Consider the following 12593-nt stretch of genomic DNA (forward strand, 5'->3'; position numbering starts at 1 on the left):
GCAGGGTTTTGAAGTTGTTCTGTGTTAGCAGTAAGGGAACTAGGGGCAGAGGCCATATTTGTTCCCGAGACATACTCCTCAGTAATGGGTACCAATGCTGCCTCGGCCAGTCTGGAGCTATCAGGATGATCCTTGGGCGGTCTTCTTTGATCTTCAATAGCACCTTGTGCATCAAAGGAAGAGGTGGGAATGCATATGCTGTCAGGTTTTCCCAACTGAAAAATAGGGAGTCCACCTTCCAAGCCTGAGGGTGGTATGTCCTTGTGCAGAATTTTTTCAATTGGTGGTTGTGTGGGGATGCGAATAAGTCTATTTCTGGTAGTCCCCATTTCCTTGTAATGGATTTGAAGATGTCTGGATGCAGCATCCATTCGTGGGCATCCGTGGTAGTTCTGCGTAGGATGTCTGCTAGTATATTTTCTTTTCCTGGTACAAATATTGCCTGGAGCTGAATGTTGAAGCTCAGGGCCACATTCCAGAGGTCCATTGCCATCCGGCATAGAGGGTATGAATGTGTACCTCCCTGTTTGTTGATGTACCACATAACTGTGGTGTTGTCCGTCCTTATCAGCAATTGACCCTGTTGAAGAAACGGTCTGAATGTCTGAATTGCCAGTTTTACTGCCAGCATCTCCTTTTGATTTATGTGTAGGTTCAGCTGGTCTTGAGTCCATAAGCCTTGTATGCACTTGTCCAGCATGTGCCCCCCCCAACCGAGGTCTGAGGCGTCCGTGGTGATAGTCTGGCTTGGTTGAGGTCTGCGGAAGGGCAGTCCTTTGTTCAATTGACAGGCCTGAGCCCACCATTGGAATTCTTGCTTCAGGCATGGAATTATTGGAATTTGGGTTTCTAGGCTGTGCTTGTGCTGAGACCATAAATTCCTTAGGTACCATTGCAACTTCCTCATATGTAGTCTGGCATGTGGAATCAATATTATGCAGGATGCCATGTAACCCAGGGCTTGCAGGACTTTCCTTGCTGTTAGCTGGTTCTGCGTTGTTAATGCCATGAAATAGAGAGGAAGGAGTTTCTGCTTTTCTGCTGTGAGGGATGCCATTTGATTTGATGTGTCCAGTTCTGCACCTAAGAAAGTTATCCTCTGGGATGGTATCAGCCTTGAATTTTTTATATTGACTGTGTATCCCAGGGCTTGTAGCAGATGAATGACCTTTTTCAAATCTTTTGCTAATTTGTTTTTGTTGTCCGCTTGTAACAGGCAGTCGTCCAGGTAAGGGTAAATTTGAATTCCCTGAAGTCTGCAATGAGCAATTACTGATGCCAGGCATTTCATGAATACTCTGGGCGCAGTAGATAAGCCAAATGGCAATGCTGAGAATTGATAATGCTCTGATCCTGCAAGAAATCTGAGGTATCTTCTGCAATTTGGTCGTATGGGGACGTGCAGGTATGCCTCCTTGAGATCTAGAGTTACCAGCCAAGACTCCTTGCCCAGCATGGGAAGAAGCTGCTGTAGGGTCAGCATCTTGAATTTCGGAACAATGAGAAATGTGTTCAGAGCGGACAGGTCTAGAATAGGTCTCCATTGGTTTTCTTTTCTTGGCACCAGGAAAAGTCTGGAGTAAAATCCTTGCCCTTGTTCCATAGACGGTACCTTTTCTATAGCTCTCATCCTTATTAAGTTGTCTATTTGTTCTAGAGCTTTTGTCTTTTGATTTGGAGGTAGGTTTGGCATTCCTCTCTTCCTTGGTAGAGTATGGAAGTGAAACCTGTAACCTTTGTCTGTTGTCTGTAAAATCCATTTGTCTCCTGTGATGTAATGCCAGTTTACTGAAAATAAGGCTAGCTTTCCGCCTAAGGGTGCATCTAGTTGTTCCCTGGTAGGCGGTCTCAGAGCCAAGTCACTGTGATTGTCCTGTGGAAGTGGTAGTGGCTGAATCTGTGGCAGTACTTCGCTGGTTGTTAGGCTGCCACTGACGTCCCCTGTAGGCACCTCTGGATTGACCCCTGCCTCTTGGGCACCTATTCCTGCCTCTCTGTGCTCTGGTGGTGTCTGGAAAGGACCAATTCTTGGAAGGCCAGTTCCTACTAAACCTTGGAGGCTGGACCTGTAAGAAATCCTTGACTGTCTGGACAGATTTTGCTTTCTCTTCCACCTTCAGCACCTGCTGTGCAGGTGAGCCAAACAAATTATGATTATCCATGGGAGCATCTAGGAGCTTTGATTTTACATGGTCTGGTAAGGACTGCTCTTTTAACCACGCATGCCTTCTGATCACTGTACCAGTCATAGCTGATCTAAAGGAAGCCTCCAGTGCATCATAGCCGCATTTTAAGGAATGATTACTGACCTGCTGAATGTTATGTACCATTTCCTGAAGAGACTTTTTGTCTAATGGTTCAGGCGAGGACAGTTTTTTAGTTAACTGGTCTAACATAAATTCCTGATACTGAATCATGTGGAATTGACAGTTTAAGGCCCTAGCCGAAAGAGTAGCAGAAGTATAAACTTTTTTACCCCATCTCTCTAAGGCCCTAGATTCCCTTTCAGAGGGGAGGGAGGTTTTGGTAGAGGAAGCTGCTACAGCTTTGGGTCCCTGTGAAATAGTTTCAGGATCTGCAAAGGGAGCCTTATACAAATGATAATGTGTGTCCGGAACCCTGTAGAACCTGTCAGGCTTAGCAGGGGCCGGAGGAAGTGAATCAGGGGCAGTACAAGCATCATTAAATGCATCATCCACAACAGTAAGCACTGGAGGAATGGCTAAAGGCCTATGCTGTGGCAAATGCAAAAAGGTCCTAAGCCTTTTCCTAGAGTCTGAAAAATCCTAGCCCTGCCATTGAAATTGTTCCCTCATAGCATGCAAGGTTTCCCCAAAAGAAAATTCCTCAGGCGGACAGGCAGAAGGAATGGAGTCTTCTGCATCAGAGTCCTCATAAGGAGAATAAGGGCCTTCTGGAGGGTTTGTATTTTCTAAATCATCAGAAGAGTAATCTGAAGAAACTGGCTCAGGGGGCTCTGCTCTAGGCCTCTTCTCTGGAGGTGGGTGAGAGGCCCTGTCAGGGTGAGGTTGGGATCCCCTGATCAAAGAAATGAGATCCTCTGCTAGACTAAGCATTTGAGTACTAGAGCTAGGCCTGTGAGAGGGGGTCTTAGCAGGCACAGTCTTGGTTGATTTTGCTGCTTTAGCCCTGGCAAAAGCCTTAATCGACATGGATGCAGGGGGCCTAGCAGCTCCACGTGCAGGAGTGGATATATCTAAAGGGATAGTATCAGATAAATCCTGTGAACCTGTAAGAGCAGGTGGAATTTCAGTAGCAGATTCAGCCATGCTGGATGAGGCCTCGGTGGGAGGCAAGCTTTCGGCCGAAGGAAGAACCGAGGGCTCAGTTTCAGCCGAAACAGACACACTCGCGGTTGACTTAACCGCGGTTTCGGCCGAAACCGCGGACCGCGAGTGTCGGTCCTTTTCCTTGCGCTTTTTAGCTAATTGTGAAGTCGGAGTTTCCGACGGCATGTTGTAAGCAAAAGCGGAGCCGAAAAACTCCTCAGCAAATCCCGACCGACGTCTAAGTGTCCGTCGGTTGAAAGAAGCACAGGCTAGACAGGCTGCTACGTCGTGGTCTGGGCCTAAACAAGGTAGGCAGTAAGAGTGGAAATCTTTATGAGGTATTTGTTTCCCACAAGTAGTTATTCACTTTTTCTGACATCGGCTGAGACAAGAAAGAGTCCCCAATGGGGTACTTAGCTTTTTAGAAGTCTTCGGTAGTAGCAATCTCTGGTTCTGACCGACCGGCACTTGCGAACAGCTTCTGCTTCGGGCGCCACGCGGCAAGAAAGACTGGGGAAAATGGCGTCGGCTGATGCCTTTATACCCGCTGAACTGCAGCTATGACGTCGGGTGAAGTGCGACATCAGCCGAGGCCAGACCCAGACTTTGGAATCCGGCCGACCGAAGGGCTGCCTGAGGCCAGGACAACCCATTTGTTAGGACTGCAGATGCATCCTTGAAGGACATCAGAGTAAGGAAAAAAAATAAAGGTTATAATAGAAAGAAAATTAAATCACTTATCTGGCTCAAGAGAATGTGACACCATGTCTAACTTACAAAGCAGCAAACAAGATATAATGTAATTGGGATATGTACATTGTAAGTAAGGGAAGACCGAGAATTTCTGGTTCCCATGAGGTATTGTAACAGACGAGTCTGTTCAGATGATTGGAACCGAACCCACATGTTGAGGATAGAATGAAAACTGACAGCATCAGATCAATAAAGTACTCCCAAATGCACAAATTAAGCAGCAGGTGGACATATAATGTTGACTATAGCCCATGATAGCTGCAGCAGTTTATAATTTCATCACTACCCTGATGGAATTTGATTTCCAAGTTTCATTCCCTATTCAGAAAAGTGGCATTTCAGTTCCAATCAATACAGCTTGCTGGATCACCTTCTCCTCTCATAAGCTTTAAGTGCTGGACTACAGATGGCAATTACTCCCCCCCCATGACATACCAAAAATTAGTATCAAAATGGAAAAGGGTTGAGGATTGAGGACTCTAGATGATGGCATTAAAACAAATCAAGAAACAGTGCAATAAAATGTGAAATCAACAAACTAGTTTCAGTAAAGTCTTCAGAACTAAGGAATTAAAAAGTACAGTTGTGTACCTACCATAAATATAGATGTTAGAGTGCATTCACTGTTGCAGTCATTACTCTTGGGTTATCCTGCTGGCAGGCTACCCGCAGTCGGGCAGAATTCTAAAGTCTAGGTCTGGCGTCGGTTGCTGTCGCCTCTTCCCTGACGTCAAGAGCGCCAGGGGTATAAAAGATGCAGCACACGCCATTTTCTTCAATTTTTCTTGCCCCAGATGTCAGGTGCCCCCAAAATGGTAGGCTGAAAATATTATGCCAATAAATATGCATGCAGTAAAATAAACATTTCCTTCATCTACAAGCAAATACACCACATAGGTTGTATAAGATAGAGAAGTATAGGCAAGTCCCAGCAAAGAAAAAGGGGAAGGTGGGTGGGTAACCTGGACTGCAACAGTGAATACACTAACATCTACATTTATGGTAGGTACACAACTCTACTATGTTCAACGTGTTTCACTGTTGCAGTCATTACTCTTGGGTTGAATCCCAAAGCTAAGGTTGGGTGACTGGGCCTAAACAGGATTAGAAGAGGCTATAAGGCCTTGCAGAACTGCAGTGGCGAAGCCTGCTCTGGATTTAGAGTAGAGAGGTAAACGGTAGTGCTTTGTAAAAGTGTGCACTGAACTCCTCTAAAATGTCTTTGGTTGGTACTTCTCTGAGAAAGGCTGCTGAAGTGGCTGCTGCCCTGGTAGAATGAGGCCCAATGCCCTTGGGCACTGATTTGCCATGTTGTGAGTAGCAGAAACGAATGCAGTGGCCTATCCATTTTGAAGGCTTTCCTTGAGATCCTGTAGCATATGCCACTAAAAGTTGCTCAGTTTTTCTGAAAGCTTTAGTTCTGTCCAAGGAGAAGCGTAGTTGTCCGTGTATGTCCAAGGAATGCAGAAGTCTCTCACCCTTATTCTGTGGGTTTGGATAAAAGGTAGGCAAATGAATGGTTTGGTTAAGGGCCACACTGGACACTACCTTAGGCATAAATGTTGGGTTCGTCCTTAGAGAAATCCTGTCTGGATGGAAAATGATGAAAGGTTCCACAGCCATGAGTGCCTGTAACTCAAACTCGTCTTGCAGAGGTTATTGCTAGGAGCAGAGCTGTTTTCCAAGATAAAAACTTTATATCAGCTGTATTGGCTGGCTCAAAAGGCAACAGTGTGAGTTTTTCCAAGACATAATTGAGGTCCCATGCAGGTATTGGGCTCTCCTTGGATGTCTTATGTTTTTGGCCCCTCTGAGGTACTGCCTTAGCAAAGGATGGGAAAAAATAGGAGGTTCCATATTGTAATGAGCTGAAATGGCAGAGGCATGAATTTTAATTGATGAAAAGGATAGGCCTTTGTCCAGCATCTCAGTTATGTATTGTAAAATCTGAGGAATATTTGGTACAGATGTGTCAATTCCTTGTGTCTGGTTCCAAGCACAGAATCTTTTCCATTTTTCTGGATAAGATTTTCTAGTACTGGGCCTCCTGGCCTCCAAAATAACATCCATCACGGCTTGAGAGAGGTGTGCTTTGAATGGTTACATTATCCGCCATGCTGCCAGATTTAGGGTCCCGAGTTGGCTGTGCAGAATCTGATTGTTTCACTGGGTCAGTAAGTGAGGAATCAGAAGCAATGTCCAGGCTGGGCCTTGAGACAAGCTTTTTAGGATTGGGTACCAGTGCTGGCGTGGCCAGTCTGGGGCAATCGGAATCATTCTTGGCTTCTCTTATCTGACCTTTAGGAGTACCTTGGGGAGGAGAGGCAGAGGAGGAAAGCTATATATTGTTAGACTTTTCCAGCTGAATGACAGAGCATCCACTTTCCATGCTTGCTTGTGATAAGTCCTTGTGCAGAATTTCTGTTGTTGACAGTTGTGAGAGGAGGCAAACAGATCTATGTCTGGGCATCCCCATTCCTTTGTTATGCTGAACTTGTGGATCCAGTTTCCACTAGTGGGGATCCGTAAGGTTTCTGCTTAGTTCGTCTGCCAGAGTATTGTTCTTTCCTGGCACAAATTGTGCTTGCAGGTGTACTCGATTGTGCTTGCAGGTGTACTTGATAAGTCAATGCTGTGTCCCACAAAGTCATGGCCTGTCTGCAGAGGGGGTAGGAATGTGTGCCTCCCTGCTTGTTTATGTAACACATGCCTGTAGTATTGTCCGTTCTTATCAGTAGTTGTCCTGGATGGAGAAGATCCTTGAAAGCGGTCAGGGCATTCTGAACAGCTAGCATCTCTTTTTGATTGATATGTAGATGCATTTGGCTGGTGGACCATGTGCCCTGAATACATTCTCCTGCCATGTGTGCTCCCCATGCATAATCTGATGCATCTGTTGTTATTGACTGCCTAGATGTGGGTAGAGTGAATGGCTGTCCCTTGTTGAGGTGACAGGCATGTGCCCACCATCGAAACTCCTGTTGTAGGCAAGGAATGAGGGTAATTAATGCTTCCAGGCTTTGACAATGTTGAGTCCAGACACTTTTTAAATACCACAGAAGTTTCCTCATATGCAGTCTGGCATATGGAATTAGTAGAATGCAGGATGCCATGAAGCCCAAAGCCTGCAGAATTTTTCTTGCAGATAACTGGGTCTTTGTTGCCAACATTTTGAAGTAAGAAGTTAGTTGCCTTTGTTTGTCTGGCGAGAGCTAAACCATCTGGGTAGTTGTATTTAAACTTGCACCCAGGAATATTATCTCTTGAGAGGGTACTAGCTTTGATTTCTTTTCGTTTACTGTGCACCCTAGGCAATTTAATATTCTTTTTACGAACGCCAGATGCTGTATTAGAGTGTCTTTGTTCTCTGCTTGTATAAGGCAGTCGTCCAAGTAAAGATAAATTTGAATTCTTCTTTGTCTGCAAAATGCAATTACTGGTGCCAGGCATTTTGTGAAGACCCTGGGCACAGTAGAAAAGCCAAAGGGCAGTGCAGAGAATTGGTAGTGCATTGAGCCAGCTATGAATCTGAGTATCTTCTGCAAGATTGTCTGATTGGTATATGCAGGTATGCCTCTTTTAGGTCCAAAGTTACAAGCCAAGCCTTCTTGCCCAGCATGGTAAGAAGCTGCTGCAGAGTTAACATTTTGAATTTTGGAACATCCAAAAAAGTGTTTAGAAAAGACAGGTCCAGTATTGGTCTCCAGGCTTTGTCCTTTCTGGGAACCAAGAAAAGTCTTGAGTAAAATCCTTGTCCCTGCTCTTGCTGTGGTACTTGTTGAATGGCCCTCATTTGCATAAGGGACAAAACTTGTTTTTGTGCCTCTGTCCACTGATTGTGTGGCAGGTTTGGCATACCTTTTGCCTTTGGCAGGGTGTGAAAGTGGAATCTGTAGCCCTGGGACACTATATTCAATACCCATTTGTCCTGGGTGATCATGTGCCAACTTTGAGGAAAAAGAGCTAGCTTTCCCCCTAAGGGGGCTGCAAGAATATAAGTGCTTGGTGCTGGCAGAGGCAAGTCATTGGGACTGTTTCCTGTATGGCTGTGCTTTGTCTTCTCCACTTTTGGAGGTAGAAGAGCCCCACTGTTTAGGCCTGTATGAGCCCTGGGGCTGGGATCTGCCTCTGGGACGTCTATATCTGCCTCTTTGTGGCCTGTCCGACACTGGAAATGACCAATTCTTTGTAGGCCAGTTCCTGCTAAATTTTGGTGGCTGAACCTGTAAGAAATCCTTTACTGTTTGCATAGATTTCGCTTTGTCCTCCATTTTCTTCAAAACCACCTCTGCTTTAACACCAAATACCTCCTCTGCTTTAACACCAAATAAAGTATCATGCTAAGTATCATGCTATAATGGAGCATCTAATAATTTTGCTTCAACATGATCAGGCAGATTTTGTTCCTTTAATCAAGCATGCCTCCTAATGACAGAACCCGTAACTGCAGCCCTGCAGGAGGCCTCCAGAGAATCAAAACCACATTGCATTGTATGCTTTCCCACTTGTTCAGTTGCATGCAATAAATCCTGTATTTCCTTATTTTCTGTACAATTAGAATTAGTCAACATTTTCTGTTTTAACAGTGACATTAAGTATTGCTGATATCTAATCATATGAAATTGGCAATTTAAAGCCCTCACAGCCAAAGTAGCTGAAGTGTAAAACCTTTTCCCCCCCATCTGTCTAGTGCCCTTGAATCCCTGTCAGAAGGGACAGGGTTTTTTGCAGTAGCGGCCTTAACCCCCTTGGGACCCAGAGAAATAGTTTCTGGGTCAGCAGCAGGGTTTTTGTAAAGAAATTTATGTGAGTCTGGAACCCTGTAGTATCTATCTGGTTTAACAGGAGCTGGAGGTAAGGAGTCTGGAGAAAGGCCGGACTCTGAAAATACATCTGCTATGTCTAGCACAGGGAGAATAGCAACAGGCCTGTGCTGAGGAAGTAAAAGAAAATCTCTAAGCCTTTTCTTTGATTACGAGTAATCTTGGCTCTCCCAGTGGAAATGCTCCCTCATGGTATGCAGGGGTTCCCCAAAAGAATAATCCTCAGGAGGAGAGGCTGAAGGAATGGATTCTTCAGCATCAAAATCCTCATAGGGAGGAAGAGAGTATTTTGGTACAGAAGAGGAGTCAGAGGAAATGGAAACCTGATCTGAAGAGTCATAGTCTGTCTCTTGCCTAGGCCTCTTGTCAGGAGGGGGATGGGAACCCACTGATCAAGGTAACAAGGTCTTCGCCATTTTGAGGATCTGTTTCTTAGGCATGGAAGTCTGTCCTGGAGAATGCTGTACTTGTTTCGTTGTCTTTAAAGCTGCTGTAGTCTTTGCTTTTGAAGCTGAAGTAGGCTTTACATATAGCTGTGTAGGTCTGAAAACACACTCAGAAGCCGATGCCTGCTCAGTGGCTCTGGACCCATCTGAGGGAATAACTTCAGTGTGTCCAATACCTTGAGTATCCAGAGGCCTAGCTGGCTCCACGCGGGAGTAGTTAGCTGCCTGTGGCTCTGAGGTAGCAGGTGCCAGGGGCTGCGAAAGCGCCTCACTGAGAACCAGCGACTGGCTTAACGAAAGCCTCGCTGGTTTTGGATCTCGGATGCCTGTCCTCTTTTTCCTTGCGTTTTTTTAGAAACTCCGGTAGTCGGCTGTTCCGATGGTATTATGTAATTGAATTTTCGGCCAAAGTAATAAGAAAATCAAACAGACGCTTAATAGTGCGTTTGTTGAATCTAGCACAAAACCGACAGCTAGCAACGTTATGGTCAGGGGCTAGACAAGGAATACAGTAAGAATGATAATCCTTATGAGGTATTTGCTTCCCACAAGAAATACAATTAGCTTTTTCTGATATCGGTCTGGATCAAGAAAAAAGTTTCCCCAACTGGGTACTTAGCTTTAATGAAGACTTCGGATCTGAAATTAGTCTGTGAAAATCTCAGGAGTTGGCCAACCGGCACTTGCAAACTGCTTTTGCTTCGGGCACCGCACGGCAAGAAAAATTGAAGAAAATGGCATGTGCTGCATCTTTTATACCCCTGGAACTCTCGACGTCAGGGAGGAGGCAACAGCAACCAATGCCAGACCTAGACTTTCGAATTCTGGCCGACTGCGGGTAGCCTGCCAGCAGGATAACCCAAGAGTAATGACTGCAACAGTGAAACATCACAATCCATCAAAACTAATCAAATGCAGAGCTCAACGCAGCTGCAGAAAAACACTTTGGAGTAAATTCTTGGGGGGGGGGGTTACATTTCATGCTGCCACTTGTTTAGTAAGATACCTCACTTACATATACTCAGTAAGTAAATACACCACATAACATCCCAAACAGAGAAGAGAGATACAAAATCAGTCTGCCAACCACTTCAGTAGTCCAATTAGGTAATTTACATATGCAAATACACTCGGCCACAGAAACACACATCTAAATGCAGATATACCACACAAGTCACAACTGACAGGATAGGAAGTAGTGTTCAGTAACAAGGTAAGACTTTGCACATTTAAGGTGACCAACCAAGAAAGGTATTACTGTCCAAAGCTCCACATCCCAGATGTACCATTAAAACTTGGAAAACTGATAACTATTAGTTTGTTTTACAGTTCAGTCACACTGAAAAAAACTGAATGAAGCACCTTGCGGCTGTTCAGCAAAAAGCAGTCCAAGTTTCAGCTTCGGTAAAGGAAATGGCTTCCAATAATTTAGAGCGAAAAAAAAAATCAAGTGTACACAGAGGTACTTAAAGTGAAACAAGTGAGGAATTGCTACAGTCAAATAAAGGACTGGCAACACAGACAGAAACCAAGTAGCTACTCAGATAAACTGATAAAATTGTGGAAATCAGAGGATGCAATGAAAAGGCCATTTTAAAAGGAGGAGTGTCAAGAAGAGCTATTTCAAAACATGCGGTCAGAAGACACCAGTGGGCAGAGAAAGCCAGAGATGTTCTGCTGTACCAGACAAAACACACACACACACACACACACACACACACACACACACACACACACACACACACACACACACACACACACACACACACACACACACACACACACACACAGTATTAATTTTGGGAAAATACATAAGCAATTCCACAGAAAGATTTGTTAATTAAAAGAGCACATAATGTGTATGCTCCAAACCTGGCCATGAGAAAAGCAGTTAAACTGCAGCAAACTTGCAATCTTACCAAAAGAAGAGAGACTGAGTTACTCCAGACAATTTTATGGCAGAATAACACTTGTGTTCTCTTCCCTACCTGAGACTTGCTCATACCTTCTACTGTGTGCCTAGAATTAGTTAGTAGAATTTCTACTAAACCTGCTATAATTCAAAATGTATTATTACTCCTTTTAGACTAATTCTACTCTGTACTGTAGTCATGTATGTTTCTATAAATTAACTGTTGTAGTTCAAAAATGTATCATTATTAGTCCTTTTAAGACTAATATTAGACTGTAATGTAATCCTTTATGTTTCTATACATTGTTAACTTTGTCATTGTTCATGCTTGGAGCTTTTCTCCCCAGGCCTCTACTGAAAATTGACATATATCCAGCTAGACTAGCCCGGTTAACAAATGTAAAATAAAATGTAAAATAAAATAAATAAAAAGAAATATTAAGCTGGGGCAGCTCAGCATTTGAGTAAAATTATAAATCTCTATGCAAAACTGATGCAAGTGTATCCCAATCAGGGAATGTTGGCAGGCAGGTGGGGACACTGAAGCTGCTGTAAAGCCAACTATCTTCAGAATATTTTTCCTAGAGGATCAAATATATTTTTGAATGCATAAAAGGCTATAGATTTCAGCCAACAAAGAATGAGCCAGTAAACAGAAGAGGATACTCCACTTTTCATTAATATGATAAAGCCCACATAATTTGCCAGTACTGTCTCTCCCACTGTTTCAAGCAAAAAAGCTCGAAAAGCAGAAAAAAGTATAAAAAAGAGTTAATCAGGCATACCTTGATATTTGAACCATAGACTGGTGCTTTCAGATGAGTATCAGGAAGGTGACCAGCAGTACTGATTAATGATTAAATGCGGGACTGCAAGCATTGCATTAGATGCAGGATTAGATAAGGGAATGGAGCTTTGCAAAATGTGGCTGAGAAATATTTGCTATCTAGGTTAAACTGGTGGGTGGAACTATATAAAGCATGTACCCCACTTTATGACATTAATGTTTAGGACACTGAAGGGCTGAAGTGGTAACCAAGTAAAATACTTTAGTCTTAAATCATCCCTCCTTTCTTCAATTCCTACAGCGGGTTGGAGTGTCGCATTAGCTATCACGATTTCTCTCAATTCAATCCCATTCTCTTGCAGTCTTCGACAGTCATGCCAGATTGTTGCAGGTCTTCTCACAAGCCATCCATCTCTGTTGGACACATTCACTTCCTTTTGCCTTCTTCCTGCTGTCCCAAATCATCATCATAGGAGTTTTGTGCATTTCCTGCATCTGCCTGAACCTCTCTGTAATTGGAGTAACTTGGGCTTCTGCTCTGATGCCCTCATTTCTTTGTCTCTTAAGTGTGCTTTCTACTGC

The 12593-nt window shown here is 44.0% G+C and overlaps 1 protein-coding gene across 1 annotated transcript in view; it reads right to left on the reverse strand.

The window, feature by feature from the left end:
* LOC122802395 (DNA topoisomerase 1-like) overlaps nucleotides 1-12593 on the reverse strand; it is a 498452-nt gene that overhangs the window by 290184 nt on the left and 195675 nt on the right. Inside the window, exon 9 of the mRNA XM_044072020.1 lies at nucleotides 12010-12070. Within this exon, the coding sequence (XP_043927955.1) occupies nucleotides 12010-12070 (61 nt within the window). The remainder of the gene's footprint in view (nucleotides 1-12009; nucleotides 12071-12593) is intronic.

Source organism: Protopterus annectens, chromosome 5.part0 (assembly GCF_019279795.1).
Source record: "Protopterus annectens isolate FY-2018-M chromosome 5.part0, PAN1.0, whole genome shotgun sequence".
In the NCBI taxonomy this organism is placed as follows: domain Eukaryota; kingdom Metazoa; phylum Chordata; order Ceratodontiformes; family Protopteridae; genus Protopterus; species Protopterus annectens.